Source organism: Mustela nivalis, assembly GCF_964662115.1.
Source record: "Mustela nivalis genome assembly, chromosome: 11".
Classification (NCBI taxonomy): domain Eukaryota; kingdom Metazoa; phylum Chordata; class Mammalia; order Carnivora; family Mustelidae; genus Mustela; species Mustela nivalis.
This window is the reverse complement of record NC_139030.1, coordinates 95541006-95557023: the sequence shown is the minus strand read 5'-3', so window position 1 is coordinate 95557023 and position 16018 is coordinate 95541006. Positions and strand designations below refer to the sequence as shown.

The window sequence follows — 16018 nt, the reverse complement described above, 5'->3', positions numbered from 1 at the left end:
CTTGTAGTATCTTGGTGTAGTTCTCAGTCAGGTATTTTCTACCATGGTTAGTGTGCAAGTGAAAGAGCACTTTTTGGTGCTTCGATCATTAGACTTGTGACCTTCTAATAATAAGGTCCAGACATGCCTGCCCTGTTAGAATCTGCTTAGAGGACATAATAACCAATGAAGACTAGAAGCTGAATGGCTGAGAAACACTGGTTTTTGCCCAGGTTGATGTTCACTGTGTTGACAAACAGGTGGACAGGGAACAGGGGATATTGCTGTCAGGAGCCTACCAGAATACCTTTGACATCTTTGGAACCCAGTTTGTAAATAAGCACATTCTTCCTTGCCCAGTGATCTAATTATAGCCTTTTAAGGGATATTACCGTAGTGAATTGTCAGAAAGTAGCATCCCCAGAATCTGGGAATGTAGACCTCCACAATCCAAAGGAGCAGTAACTGAACTATGTGAAGGAGTATGACTGTGTGACTTATCAGTGAGGCTTTTTGGTTTTGGGTTTTTTTTTTTTGTTTTTTGGTTTTTTTGGGTTTTTTTGCCCAAGGTTGGAATGCTTTTTAAAAGTTTGTTCTTGTGTTCTCTTTGATTGACTTTCCCAGGCCATTTCAAGATTGTGTGAAGACAAATACAAAGACTTGTGTAGAGCTGCTATGAGAAGGTCTTTCAGCGCTGATAACTTCATTGGTATTCAGCGCTCTAATGCCATCCTCTCTTAAGGGAGAAGGGAGGGGTTGTAACATCATGAACCCCTCAATCTACAGGGACTGGAGAAATACCACCTCTCCTGCTCAAAAACCAGCAAAGTTAGTATTTTCATCTAAAAGAAAGACCTCGAATTCAAGAAACTCATGGACCGCAAGGATTATGGTCACAGGAAAGAATGGGACCTTGTTAATGCAACACACTCTTTTGTCCTTTTTAATGTAAACAGAGTTACAAAAACCACTCCAAAGCAAAAGCTCCAACCCACACACGGATATCTGCTTACTATGTAGGCTGATAGCTGTGAACTAAGTGAGGTTTTTTTTTAATAGCTTAAATTTTTAAATTTTAAAGACACTAACTATATAACTTTTACGTTTTTTCCTATTTTTCTTGCCCCTTCCCCCCATATTGCTGCATATTTCTTTAGCATCAATGCAGTATTACCAACCGTGAAAACATGGGACTCCTAACAACTCATAAAGCCACTTAGGAACAGACTGTAGCATTGTGTTAGGTATTGAAGGGTTCTTCCTACTTTATCACTGAAGCTGCTAGTCATTATTGGCAATCAGTTTAAACCAAAAAGCTGCTGGATAACACTTGTCAGTCAAATTCTTTGCAAGCACTACTTATTACCATATTAGTATATTTAGGGTCATAAACAGAGAAAGTATGTTATCGATGATTATCTACTTCTGTTGGGTCCACGCTGCATTTCTTGTGAACTATAATAATGGTGCTTCTCATTTTCTGATGATTTTCCTCTTTATTAAATACCTGTATTTAAAGATATTTTCACAATGCCAACCAACATGGTGGTCCAGTGGTAACAAGCAGGTAGTGAAAAGAAGGTGTCCTGAAAACCTTAGTGCAGCTTTAAGCTTTAACCTAGTGTGCTTGGGCCCTCTGGGGCACAGCTGAAGGATAAATGCTACACACTGATAAAACATCATTTAAAAGTTTAGTTGTTTCTTGTAAACATACCTACTTTTGTAAATTTTAAATATGAAGCTTTTCATTTTAATATTTTTGTTTTAGCCCCTCTTGAAGATGGCACATATTGGCTGAAACAAAAAAATTAAAATGAAAATCTTAGTATATGAGGCTTTTCATTTTGGTATTTTTGTTTCAGCCCCTCTTGAAGATGGCACATATTGGCTGAAACAAAAATACTAAAATGAAAAACCTCATATACTAAGCTTTTCATTTTAATTTTTTTGTTTCAGCCCCTCTTGAAGATGGCACACATTGGCTAAAACAAAAAAAATTAAAATGAAAAGCTTAGTATTTAAAATTTACAAAACTGGGTAGGTTTCCAAGAAATAATTAAACTTTCAAATGGTGTTTTATCACTGTGTAGCATTCATCCTTCCACAGGTATCAAAGCTTAAAATTGCACTAAGCCTGGAGGGATGCCTTGTATCTTCATAGACGCGCCCTCCCCTTTTTAAAATCATTCTTTGCAGGGCTGTGCTGCTTACCTGCTTTGGTCACCAGAATTTCTTTTTCCTACATTAGTAAAGAGTATGAAGAGCAGTGATAATTCACATCTAACAAACCAAAAGGAACTGGACTCTAATAGTAGTCACTGAAAGTAGGGGATCTGGAACAGCTCCTCTAGCCTACCCGGTAACCTGGCTGGAGGGGGGCTCATTTCGAGTCCTGCTGTTTAAGAGGAACCCTCACCTCAGGCTTTAAAGGGCAGGGAGTTAAGTAATCAATCTTTTAGGAGATTGGTAATGATGTCACTTAAACTTGAAATGTTTAAAAAAAAAAAGTGTTCTTAACTATGTGAAATCTTTCTCCTACCTTCTCAAATGTAATCCTAGGAATTTTGCCTGTAAACATAGCATTTCTGGGCCAGGAATACTTTCTCCATATAGCAAGTCTTCATTATTATATTGAGTGCTGCAGGTTCCATCATTTTTAAAGGACAGACACACAAATGATAAATAACAGTATATAAAATACTACAATCTACCACCTCAAAAAACATTGTTTATGGAGTTTGGAGCTTGGAGATTCAAGTATTGATTGCAGTTTTATTTTGAAAAGAATGCTACAACTTACGTGGTTTTTCTTCCTCATGTTTATATTAAAAGCTAATAAACTCTATTTTAATTAAAATACGGCTAGTGTGTTTGTAACCTTTCAGTTTACATAGCATTACATCTCTGCCTAACTTCAGTGCTTTTCTGTCCACTCTAATGGTGAGTGGGGTCTTAAAGCAAGTTCAAACTGACCATAATTTGATTTGACTCTTGCCTCTAGTTAAGTGTTATCATATATTTCTTTGGCTTCTGCTCTTTGCAACCTGAAGATCAGTTAGCACACTTAAAATCACTGGCCACAGTACTCAGAGGCATTGCAGCTCATTGTTGTGCCAAGACTGGAAGGTTAAATTAGGTAGAGTATACCAGAGAGAAGGAGCTACAAGAATAGTGCATAAACAATGTGAGTTATATGAGGATTTTAAGCAGTTAAAACATAGGAAAGAAAATAGAACTAGATTTGTGGTTGTTGTAAAGTGAAACAACCCACATATTTGGACTTTGAAATACCCTTTTCAAAGTTACATTTCAGTGAGCAATATGGCAGATCTTAATAAGGTTGAAGACCTTAGCCACCCAGGGTAAGCGAGGCTCTGTAAACCCCGAGAGTCTTGCTGTAATTTCGTCCACCTTAATTCACTACCTAAGGTCCAATCTTCACCTGATCACTTTGTTCTTGATAAACTGCTGATGAGGTTAAATGATCTGATTTCACTTAGAAGGGCAACCTGTCACAAATCACTGTAGACTGTACCCTTGACCATGCCAACTACTAAGGAGTACTGCTGGCATGAGCAGTCAGAGGCGACATAAAGGTCTTGGGTGGGAGGCTGGACAGGACTAGCTTCAAGAACAAGTTGCCAGGATCGGCAGAATCACAAACTGTTCTTTCCCTTTTGGCTTGAATTCTAGAAGACAGTACAGCCATCTTGATAAATGGAAATTGAGTCAACTTGGGGTAAAAGTAACACACATCCCTGACAAATAATGGGCATGGAAACTGGTCACAAGGAGGGTAGTAACTATGGCAGTTTTCTTAGGGCTTTACACCGAGTTAGAGTTTGTTCCCCAAATAAGACTATAAAAAAAATAACCTCGTTTATCTTCGGTTTTAGTTTTTTTCCTTATTGGAATACTAACTTCGGTGAAACTTTTAACTGATATATTGGGAACTGAGTTTTTAGGTATTTACAAGGAAAAGACAAAGGTTTGAAATGTATGTCTGACCGAAATGAAATTGCCATTTTTGACAAATGGCTGTTCATAAGCAGTTTCCACATAGCTCTGCTAAGACATTCGTAAGGTCTAATGCTTCTGGTTAAAGAGAAACTTTCTCCGTGCTCTATCAGATTCCACCACAACCTTCTTTTTGACATTTACTCTTAATGTACCCCATGTATGCCCAACTGAAATCCAACACCACTGAATCTTGGTTTTATAAGAGTTCAGTGTTCATTGCTTGGTTTATTTTCCCTATATGTATAAATGCCCTATTCCCTGAATTCCCTTAAAAAACTCCCTTAAAAGAAGAATGCTGAAGCCAGTATTTATGGAAGAACCATTCATTCTATATCGGTATTATACAATGTTTTTGGATAAGCTGAGCTGCAGCGTACAACTTAGCCAAAATCTTTTCATCACCAAGACTTCTCTCTACTCACATGTGAAATGACTACAACTGCTGCCTCACCCAGAAGCTGCATTCCTGAGGACAGAGCTACTTGGAAATGCACTTGAATCTGTAGATGACATGCAGCATCTATCACGGTAAGGATTCAACTACCTAAAGTCAACCATTTATGTCGCCTCTGATCGCTCATGCCAGCAGTTCTCCTTAGCAGTTGGCATGATAAAGGGTACAGTCTTACAGTGACACAGCAAGAGAGCAAACGGTCTAGGAGCCCTTCAGCAAAGCCAATTCCCGCAGATCACACATGCAAGCAGCTTGGTTTCAGAGGCAATTTTTCACTACTTTTAAGAACATGTACTTAATATGATGCAAATTTTAAGAATACCAGTTTGTGGTTGGGGATCTCTAGGGTGCAGAAAGAATTAAGAATGAAATAATATAGAAATGAAGAGGAATCTAACAACAAATGAGAAAAGGTTAACATTCTTTTAAGAAGGAAAAAATTAGGTTTTAATGATTAAAACTTCTAGGAAAGGAACTAAATCTGAATGGATTAGAGAAATTCAGTGATTGCCTTAGAACCCAAGGTCCTCAAGAAGGTATCGATGGCATCCACTTCAAGACCTCCAATTATTCTGCTAGTTTTTTGTTTTTGAGTGGTTTTTTTTTAGAGGCGGGGAGAGAATCTTAAACAGGCTCCATGCCCAGCCCAGAGCCCAAGGCGTGGGGCTTGATCTTGGCACCCTGAGATCATGACGAGCCAAAATCAAGTGTTGGATGTTTAACTGACAGAGCCACCCAGGTGCGCCCACCAGCGACTTTTTCTTAAAACATCTATTCCTTCATCTTACCACTCTCAATTCTACAAACCTTCTAGCCCAGATGGGAGCCCCATTATCTCCTCACTTTGGAACAGTCTCAAAAGCAGATCTTCAGTGTGTCCCCCTGCCACCCCCGATTAGGGTCCTCCCTCAGTAAGATCATCCCCCCTCTGCTAGTGTCCAGTGGCAATGCTTGATGTTAGTTACTACTATGACCCATTTCCAAAGCATTTCTACAGGGTTCCAGGAAATACAGGATTTTATGTGGCTCCGGGCTAACCCGGCCCTTGTAATCCAGTATAGTCACCTACTTGAGAGAGCTCCTGGTTTCCGCAAAGCACCTGTTCGCTATATACTGTGCCCTTGTTCACTCCTCTGATCTGCCCACAACCCAAGGTGGATCTAGTCTCGGTAGCATCCCCACCTTACAGCTCCAAGACTCATTTCATCCAGCATTAGGAACAGACGCCTCACTTCTTAAGGTAGCCCCTCATCTCATGGAGGGGATTCCATTCCAACTTTTTAATACCAGCCTTCTAGATCTACCCCTCCACCAGTGTACCCCCTTCTGCTTCAAAGCTGCATCTGCCCAACATGAGGATGGGGCAATTTGACCTTGATCGGTGCTTTTACTTGTCCTATTATTTCTCAAGATACGGTCCCCGGACCACCTACCTCTCATCCGCTGAAGGGGCCTATGAAAAATGAAGCTTCTCTAAATGCAGTGTGGAATCCTGGATCAGATCCTAGAACAGACAAAGAGCATTAGTGGAAAGTCTGGTGAGATCCAAATGAAGTCTGGAGTTAACAGTACCGTGCCAGTGTTGGTTTCTTCATTCTGACAGCATACTACAACGATGTGTTAGCATTAGGGCCAAGTGGGAAAGGAGTATGTAAGAACTGGATTATCTTTGTAACTTTTCTGTAAACCTGAAATAATTTCAAAATAAAGTTTACTAAAAAGACGATGGGGAGGAGTCAGCAGCTTGGGCACTACTGAATTTCAATTCTTGGAGCTTAAGTCTATGAATCTACATTTTTTAATAGGAACCCCAAAAGATTCTATCAATGACCTTTCCATTCCATGACTGACCAGTGGCTTCAGCCTTGCCTTACCTTACCCTGATCTAATGCTTTAGATCCTCTTAACCATAAGTAAGTACTATTATTCCACTTTCACAGATGAGAAAAGTGAATCCTCAGAGATTAGTATGTCCAGGATCACGAGCCTGTAGATGGTGGAGCTGGACCTTGAATCCCTAGCCATCTAGCTGCCAAGCCTTTAGGCATAACCCTCCTACTGCCTCTCAATCCCGCTTTCATTAATGACCAGTTAAAGACCTCTAGATCACTAAAAGAGTAATTCCGGTAATGATTCCAGTAACACTCTGGACCCACCTGTTTCTCCAACCTGCTAAGTTTCTACAGTCCTTTTGGCTCCAGCTTATGGCTTTGCCCTGACCCCCTTTCCCGCCGCGGGAAAATAAGCAATGTGAAAGCCCCGGGAAGACACGCCAACCAGAGTCCTGTACACAAAAGGTACTGTTGCTCTTCTGTCAGGATCCAGCTCACCTAGAGTATTTTCAGTTCTGCTTCTCCCAACTGCCCCAGCTTCTATGGGAATCTGATAACCTTCATAGCACACACGCTGACATTAAATTACGTACTCTCATATCATTATTCACCTCTTATCGGATTTGTCTTATCTCCCCCAAACAAAATTTTAAGCTCCTAATTACCCAGCTCCTCCTCTTCACGGAGGCCCCTGAGCCTTGCTGGAGACAAGAACTGGAGGCAGTGGTTTGCTGACTGGGAGCTAATCTGCATTTTGTCGAAGCAGCAGCCAGCAGAAAGTCCTCTGACGATGGGATCGGGTTTACTGAGCCTCTGTCCAGATTATCAGGGACATGCCAACTCCAGAGCAATTTCTATCCTCTCACCTGGGCTCCCTGACTTGTATGTAGAGCTTACTACCAAGTTGGGGGTCTAACTGCTGAATGACTGTAAACAGTTTTGAGAGTCCCTGCCCCCCAAGTGGAAACACAAAACAACAGTGTCACCCCTACTCAAAGAGGTTGAGTTGAGAGTACAGCTGGAGGGTTGATAAACTAGAACACAGTCTCGGGCAATCTCTCGGGTCTTACGTGTATTTCCCTTCATTTCCTCAAGTGAATCACGATTCAGTCACAGGATCGGCAGGAGAAACCTATGAAGAATATTCAAGTAAAACATGTCTCCATTAGTTTTGCTTCTGGTGACTGGAATTTGCTTGAATTTTCTATCAATGAAAACACTGCCGCTTTAAGCACATTTGAGAAATCAGATTATGAAATCAGAACCCATCTCTCTGCTCAGGTACTCTTAGAAAGCAGTGTGTGTCTTCATAAAAGCATGAGGAGAAAAAGACGTGTACAGCATCTCTTTATTTTCTTTACCATTGCTTTAATGCACTTTAAAATTTATCTACATCAATTGGGAACAAAGAAACAAAAATAGACATTTCTTTGTTTTTCATAAATAACTACTCTCCATATTTGATAAAAATTTCAAACCATTATTTTACCTTCCCACAAATATAATACATACAAAATCTTTTCTGAAATAATAAGGTCAGCAAATGAAGGATCTTGAGACTAACATAACCACATACAACTGCTGTTCTACGGACTTCCAGGAACCAAACAAGAAACAAAAACTTCTTAATCAAGATGCTCTGGGTTACCTTTTGTTAATGTTATGGATTCAGAATTATAATCATCTGCCAATAATGCTTTATAGAGTCAAGTTGATTGTCTCCAAATAGGATACTGCTGGCTCCGACCTGTGAGTTCTGGATCTGACAGGACAGTGAGGAGGCACGACAGGCACTGTGCATCCGTGAAAATCAGAAAAAGGACTGAATGTCCTGGACTCCAACTACTGACTCGGTATGTGCCTCATTTGGCTCAGTAATAAATTCACCTGCACCAAACCCGTATCGAAAGTCACTAAATCTCTCATATATATAATATATATTACGTATATACACATCCACAACACACACACACACACACACTACACATACAGTTTCTAACAACCTGGAGTACTACTGTCTCAAAATGATGTACCGTGGACATGATCCCGGCTGAAATAAATCCTGGGAATTGTCCCTGAGCTGCTAGAAGCTTTTCGAGTTCTGAGTCGGGTTACTTAGTGACTTCCACCCGGCCTTCCCTTTGCCTGGCTTTAATGCCTTGGTAGCTTTTTCCCCCTCAGAATCACCCTCCCCCCCACTCCAGGCATATTTTCTTCCCAGGATCCCTTGACTGGACTTTGGAGGCAAGAGAAGGCACGCGGACAGAGGGAGCAGGCGATTCGCAGCCACTGTCCCTCACACCTGCCTAGATTTGTGATGTTCTCTGTCCTTTTTGCCACAGTTGGTGTAAGAAAGCAGTTACTCGAAGCTTTGTCCCTCCTACCCCGCCTTGGTCTTTCTGTAGAGCACAAAAGTGAAAGCATCCCCTTTAGCAGGGCTAGCAGTTCATTAAAATATGCAACTACATTTCCTAGCTCTGGGGTTCCCATTCTGTCCTGGAGAGTGCAGGTCACCCCCACTGTTGTTCAGGTTCAGTGTGGGACCCACGGGGTCTTCTCCTGCACCCAGCGTCAGGATTAGCGCAGCCCTGGCCCAGGAGGAAACAGTCTAATGAATATCATCAACTTGGAAACAGTGCTGTCGGCACAGGATTTAAGCTTGTACATGCGCACAATTACACACAGCACACACGCGCACACACACACACACACACACACACACAGGCCTGTCATTGCGAACAGTCATGTGGAAAGATGACAAAGGTTTGCAAAGATAAACCAATAAGGCACCAAGAAAAATTATTTTCAGCCAATTTAGACAACATCAAAATGTGAGGAGAGAAATACTGTAAGTTAAAGAGACTTCCTAAAGTCTGGCTAACCGATTCACTAAGAGGTCACATTAGTTCCTTTCGATAACCTTCTACATCTTCACCCCCAATCTATGACGTGATAGAATGCTAAAAGCTGAACCGTGAAAGGGACAGCCTGGAAGCTGTGCATGCCATTCAACGGAACCAAAAATCCTCTTCAACGGCACAAAGCTATCTGTGAAGAAGTTGCCAGACTTCTCCCCCTGCCCCGCGACACACAACCTTTCACTGTATTTGTTTTCAGGAGTATGGATTGTTTGCATAATAAAAATACAAATTGGGGAAATGGCGCGTGGGATAGAAGCAGAAGGTGACCATAAACAGATCTGACCTCTCTCCTCTGGGCAGGGATGGGGTGGTGGGCAGTAGTAAGACCTGAGGGAAGCAGGTGGGCTTTTATCCTTGAGGGAAGGAGGAGAGAGGGCAGGCGTGAGAACACAGACTGAAAACAAAGGGGCACCTCTAAAATCGGTTCTGCAACTAGACCCCAAAAGACATTACCTACATCGCCTCTCCTTGGCTTTGTGTCCTTTGTCAACACCCTTTTTCTGTTTGGTTTTGTTTAATTGGTTGTCCTCTTCGAGTTAGCATGTTGCCAAAATGAAAAAAAAAACTTTTTTAAAGAGGAATGAATCCACTTTTATCCATTTCATGCCACAACTTTTAGATACACTGTGCATCATTTCCAGATCCCTCCACAAAGAAAATGTAAGGGGGACAATGCAAATTAATCACAAGGACTGGAGGCAGCAGAAAACTCTCTGTAATTTCTGGGAAGACACACTAAATGAGGGAAGGGGTCAAGGTGATCACAAAAGGTCCTCATTTGAAAAACAGAAGAATTGGCCCTCAGACAGGGGATCTACTCCAAGGTTCCAAGCCACAGCTTCTGAGTAAGGACAGGAATAAGATGTGCAAAGTTCTGTAGTTCTACGTACTAAATTTTGTTGAATCCACTGAAATTTTACCTTGTGCATTTTTATAAACACAAACAGCTTTTGAGAGTCTGCAAAACTATAATACCAGGCTTCTCCCTGCAGCAAAGGGTTTCAGTTCACTATGGGAACTATGCAGGTCTTTCCTTAAAACCCATGAAGTAAAAACTGACCCGGATTTAAACCTTACTTTCCCAACTTTGGTATAAACGAAGCTCAAATGCCCAGACTCGTCATTTTCCTAGGGAGCCATTCTAAATTTTCCAATTGTTTTTGCCGTTTTCGCTTCCTAAATATAGTCCCCACTCAACCCTGGTCACTGGCATTTTGCAGGCCAATGCACTCTCACCTCCTTCCCCAAGTCATGGCCTCAGACTCTTCACGAAGGAACAGTTAAACAGATTAGAAAAGCAAACAGAATTCTTTAATAGGAAAGAAATGTGTTTGTGTGTGTGTGTGTTCATACATAGGCCTTCGTATATATACACGAATGGTTAAGATGATTTAGAAAAAGAAACAGAATTCTCTAACAGCAAAGTGCATGTGTATTTGCATGTGGGTTCATGCAAGTGTGTGCTGATCAATACATAGGTTTTCTCAGGGGACGAAAAAAGAGAGAGAGAGAAACAAACTGATGTGGGGGAGAGAGGACAGCTTTCCCCCTACAGCAGCAGGACCCTGATCCATCCTGTGTGTCATTTGTTTTGAGAGACTGCAGAAAGCCGCGTTGTGCTGCTTTGGGACTATCTGACTATTAAACTAGTCCAAAGTCCAGGGACACTTATTTTTCCCTCCTTGCTGCCAATGTTTGTTCACAGGTAGCCAGCCTCCCTCCCCCCAGTTCAAGCACCCCATTCAAGGGTGGGTGTGGTTTCTTAATCACAGCTCTCCAGGAGAGGAGGAATAAGAAAAGCAAAAAGACTGTTTAACATGATAAAGGAGGTGGGCTGGGTGGAGCAGATAAGAGAAGTGTTGGAAATTTACTTAATTACTGGAGGTATGTTTAGTCCTTAAATCTAAAAAAAGCAGCCCCTTTAACAACTATCTCTAAGTATTTCCAGAAGAAGGGAGTGGGGGTTTATTTTGACCAAAATCAGAACACAGGTTCTTAAAAAAAAAAAAAAAAATGGGATCACTGAAGCCTATTAAGAACCACCCACTCCTTCTCTGGCACAAAGCTGCCATTTTACCAGTCTAGAATTCAAGCTCAACCAATCACCATCCTTTAGGTTTTCAATTTCCTAAATGTTTATACCGGCACGCTATAATGCCACCTCTAACTTATTCAAGACAACGCTGGGTGCTGTTAAGAATAAGAATGATTACAAGTACTACAGAAAAGAAAATGAAGCTCGATAAATAAACAAAATCGTCAAACACTCTCTAACCTTGTCACTTTGACGGGGCCCTAACCTTGGCATGAAGTGGGGTTTCCCCTAATTCAGGGACTATAAACAGAGACAAGCAGCTCACCTTAAAGCATCTTGGACACTTTAAGCAGTGAAAGGAGAAAACAAGCTAAGAAAGCACACCCAACAACTCCCCAGTCATAGCAACCTAAACTTTCACTATTCACATTTTTTTTTTAAAAAGACACAAGTATAGGAAATATATTTTCCCAATTAGACCACACAGTTCAAAGAAATCTGAACCAAGCGGAACTTCATTATAATGCCAACCTTAGGATTGTAAAGCCCCCAAAGCAAAGGTAAATTTTGTTGCCAAAATGCAACAAAGTTAAAAATTAAGAAAACTACATATAAATTAAAAACAGGGTTTCCCTAAAAAAAAAAAAAAAAAAAAAAAAGGTAGTAAGAAACGCAAAATGGAATACATGCGAGCTGAGCCCCTCTGAGAAGTCCTGGGACAGGTGCTCCTTGAAAGGGCCCTTTTCCCCTCTCCAAGTTGCCCCAGGAGGGGGCATCAGCACCATGAAGGTAAACGGAAGTGAACTTGGCCAAGCTACCAAACAAAACCTCCCCTCCCCCCTCAACTCCCGGCCCCTCTGGGCCTCGGCCTCCTACACGTGCGACAGGGACACCTGCTTGTGGTAGGCGGCGGCCGCGGCGGCGGCCGTGGGGGGGCCCGGGGGCCCGGTCCTGCCCGTGAGCGCGGCGCTCGCGTCATAGTCCCCGGCCGCGGTGGCGCCGCCGCTCTTGTGGCCCCGCCGCGGGCGGCAGCAGCAGCGGCTCGTGAAGCGCCGCCACGACTCCACAGTCTTGCCGGACCAAATCCAGACGCCCGACGTGATGCCCACCACGAGGCACATGAAGTACTTGAGCATGAGCACCCAGTACTCGGGCTTGGCGCGCGGCTGGCCGGCGTCGGGGCCCGGGCACGCGCAGGTGAGCGCCGCCTCCCAGCTCTCGCGGTAGTGCTGCTCGTACAGGTAGCAGGCCACCACGATGCTGGCCGGCACCGTGTAGAGCAGCGTGAAGATGCCGATGCGGATCATCAGCTTCTCCAGCTTGTCCGTCTTGGTGCCGCCCTGCTTGATGACGCTGCGGATGCGGAAGAGCGACACGAAGCCCGCCAGCAGGAAGAGGGTGCCCACCAGCAGGTAGAGCACCAGCGGGCCCAGCACGAAGCCGCGGAGCGAGTTCAGGTTCTGGTTGCCCACGTAGCAGATGCCGGCCACCGGGTCCCCGTCCACCGAGCTCAGCGCCAGCGCCGTGATGGACTTGACGCTGGGGATGAGCCACGCGGCCAGGTGGAAGTACTGGGCGTAGCCGGCGATGGCCTCGTTGCCCCACTTCATGCCGGCCGCCAAGAACCAGGTGAGCGACAGGATGACCCACCAGATGGAGCTGGCCATCCCAAAGAAGTAGACCAGCAGGAAGACGACGGTGCACAGCGCGGGGCCTGTTGTCTCGTAGTGAATGTGGCTATGCTCGCGGCTGCAGGCGACGCTGGCATGGCCCACCACCAGGCGCACCAGGAAGCCCAGCGACACGCACAAGTAGCAGGCGGACAGGAAGATGATGGGGCGCTCAGGGTAGCGGAAGCGTTCCATGTCTATTAGGAAAGTGGCCACCGTGGTGGAGGTGGAGATGAAGCACAGCACAGACCACAGGCCAATCCAGAAGGTGGCGAACGTGCGCTCGTCGGGGCTGAAGGAGGGCTGGTAGCAGGGCACCGCGCAGTTGGGCACCTGGCCCGTGCGCACCTTGTTGTAGAGCGGGTGCGACTCCTTCAGAATGGGCACGAAGGGCTCGCGGCACTTGCACACCGACGGGCCCCCGGCGGCGCACTCGCCCCCGGAGGCCGGGGCCCCTGCTGGGCCTGGGAGGGTGGGTTTGGCCGGGAAGGGCCTGGGGGGCGCCGTGGTGGCCTCGCTGCGGTTGTAATCCATGCACAAGACCTCGGCGTCGCGGCCCAGCACCGGGAGGCGGTCGCAGCTCATGCGCTCCGGCCAGGCGAAGCCGTACTGCCGCATGAGCGGCGAGCAGCCGGCCTTGGCGCGCTCGCACACCGAGCGGCAGGGCGGCAGCGGCTTGTGGTAGTCCGGCAGGCAGATGGGCGTGTACATGGAGCACAGGAAGAAGCGCAGGTCCGGCGAGCAGTGGATCTCCACCAGCGGCCAGAACTGGTGCACCTCCAGGCCAGCCTCGTCCTGCGTGTCGTGGTTGAACTGGTTGGGCATGTGCGTCAGGTTGTAGCCGATGCCGCGGCACATGGGCACTGTGATTTCCTGGCACACGGGGGCCTTGGAGGCAGCCGCCGCCCGGCCCGCCAGCTGCGCCAGGAGCAGCAGCAGCAGCGAGGGCGGTGCGGACGGGTCAGGCCGAGCCATAGCCCCCTGCCTACCCTCGCCTCGCCTGCCGCAGCCCGCGCGGGGCCCACGCAGCCAGGGGAAACCCGGCCGGCCTTTCCGCCGACTTGTGTGTGGCGCCGGGTCTGGCAACCTGTTGGTTTCCTTTTCTCTTAAATCCGTCCAAAGAAAAAATGTTTCGGGAAGGCGCTGCCTCCGCAGGCAGCGCTCAGCTCTTCTCCAGATAGGGTGGGGAGGGACGGTTAGGGCTCCGATTCCAGGGCAAGTACTCTTTAAAAAAGAAGCTGGGGGGAGAAGAAAAATTGCAACCACTCCCAATTAGAGGCGAGTCAACGGCACAGTCCCCGCAAGCGCTCTCCAAATCTCTTAAGTTAACGTCTCTCCGTTCCTTCCCCTCCTCCTCCGGGAACCAAACTACTGACTCCCAGCCCATCCCCAGCCCCCCACCTCCCCCAACTCCCTCCACGCTGGGCCCTCCGGGCTGTACCCCGGGGTCAGAAAGCTCAGCCGCCTGGAAAAGGGCGGAGGAACGGGGAAAAGAACGGGGAGAAAAGGGAAGGCGCGGGCTCTCACCTTCGCGGATCCCGAAAGAAGCAGATAGTCGGCCCCCAGCCTGGGTTCTCCGACCCCGGGACACTCGCTCAGAAATGCGACTCAGAACGGGCTGGCACCCGGAAAGTTTGGCGATAGGCTGGGTAATCCGAGATGCGGCACATGGCAGCAGGTGGGGGCGTCTCAGACAGGGGGTCGCACCCTGAACGTGGTCGCCGCAGGCTGGTCACTCGCCCTCTCCTCCTCCGGGGCCCCCCGCATGATCCGAGCGGGGCAGAGCAGGAGCAGGCCGTGCGTTCCGCCGGGGGCCGGGAGCCGGACGAAGGGCGAGCGCGCCTGGCAGCACCTGGGCGAGAGGAAGGCGGTGTGCGGCCCCCAGGGGATCCCGCTGCCTCAGTGCACCGCGAGCAGCCGGCGCTGGCCCCGCCGGCACTGCATGGTGCTCGCCCGCCGCCGCGTCCAGCCCGCTGCTCGCCTCCTCCCCTGCAGGGGGCTCCGCGCTCCAGCGGACGCCTGGGGGCGGTGGCGGCGCTCCCGGGACGCGCCCGGCTCGGCTCCTCCCCCGCGCTCTCTCACTCTTTCGCCCACCTCCGGCGGGTACAGAACGGCGCGCGGCGGCGACAGCACCGCGGACACCGACGCGAGCCGACTGGCCTGTCCCGCCCCGCCCGGGTCACCTGCCTCTAAAGCCTGCCGGGAGGCTCCGCCCCTTCCCCGCCCCCTCGCGCCGGGGCTCGGTTGGTGGGCCGCCCCGCCACGTTCTCCGCGCGTCCCCGCCCATTGCCCCGCGGGCTCGGCCTCTCCCCCGGCGCCCTCCGGCCCCGCCCGGAGCCGGCCGGCGGCGAGCGCGGGCCAATAGCGGGCGGGAAAGCGATGGGGGGCGGGGAGAATGCTAATCGCTCCTTCCTGAGACCCCAGGCGGGAAACCTCTGCTGGAAGTCCCTCCCGACGTCTCCGCGGTGGCCCACCAGGACAGGGCTCGCCGTCCTGTCATAGACTAGCTCCTGAGCCCTCGCTCCCAGGGCCGCTCCAGCTCTCTCTGCAGCTAACAATCCTTCGCTTTCAGCGCTCGAAGAATCATTCTTAGCCGCGGCACCTGCCTCCGCTCTGCGCGGTCCTCGTACCAGGTGAGCTCACGCTGCGAGGAGCGAAGGCTTCTGGAGCCACTACTGTGTGTCAGCGCGTTAATCGCTCGTATGTCAGATCTTCACGGTTCTGTGACACAGGTACTCCCTACAGGTGAAGGAGCGAAGGTTTTGAAACTTGACCGAGGCGACCGAGCTAGTACTTTCCCAGGAAAGCCGCAACAGAGGCCATCTTCAGCCCGGTACTCCGAGCTCCTGGCACACAGTAGGCGCTCAAATGACAACTCGGTATTCGAACCCACGCAGCTACATCCCAGTGTTAACCCCCACGCACCCCAGCCATGCACTCTCCGTATCCCCCGGCCTTCACCCTTTACTTTAGCATGTCGTCACAAAATCTTACGGCGGTAAGAAAGTGGTTTTCTTCCAGTCTTAGGAAGACTCCAGAGATGGAAGCCCTTTATCAGTCGAAGTTTAAAATCCCAGCCAGTCCCGAAGTCGCCTGCAGGGAGAAGC

The 16018-nt window shown here is 47.6% G+C and overlaps 3 protein-coding genes across 5 annotated transcripts in view; 1 reads left to right on the top strand and 2 right to left on the bottom strand.

Annotated features, from left to right (window-relative positions):
• CCNYL1 (cyclin Y like 1) overlaps positions 1–2836 on the top strand; it is a 37119-nt gene extending 34283 nt beyond the window's left edge. For 2 of the 3 annotated variants that reach the window (XM_082690048.1, XM_082690047.1), the window contains one exon: positions 604–2836. In XM_082690048.1, coding sequence (XP_082546174.1) covers positions 604–720 — 117 coding nt within the window. In that variant the 3' untranslated portion in view covers positions 721–2836. The remainder of the gene's footprint in view (positions 1–603) is intronic. The other variant, XR_014300433.1, reaches the window with a different exon arrangement.
• The window catches only part of PLEKHM3 (pleckstrin homology domain containing M3), a 1279556-nt gene that overhangs the window by 1028846 nt on the left and 234692 nt on the right, over positions 1–16018 (bottom strand). The gene's annotated exons all lie outside the window — the stretch shown is intronic.
• FZD5 (frizzled class receptor 5) lies at positions 7617–14571 on the bottom strand. Its single transcript, XM_082690016.1, has 2 exons — positions 14439–14571; positions 7617–14149 (listed from the first exon to the last, which is right to left on the bottom strand). Exon 2 carries the CDS (start codon positions 13884–13886, stop codon positions 12114–12116), a length of 1773 nt encoding a protein of 590 aa, XP_082546142.1. The 5' UTR covers positions 13887–14149; positions 14439–14571; the 3' UTR covers positions 7617–12113.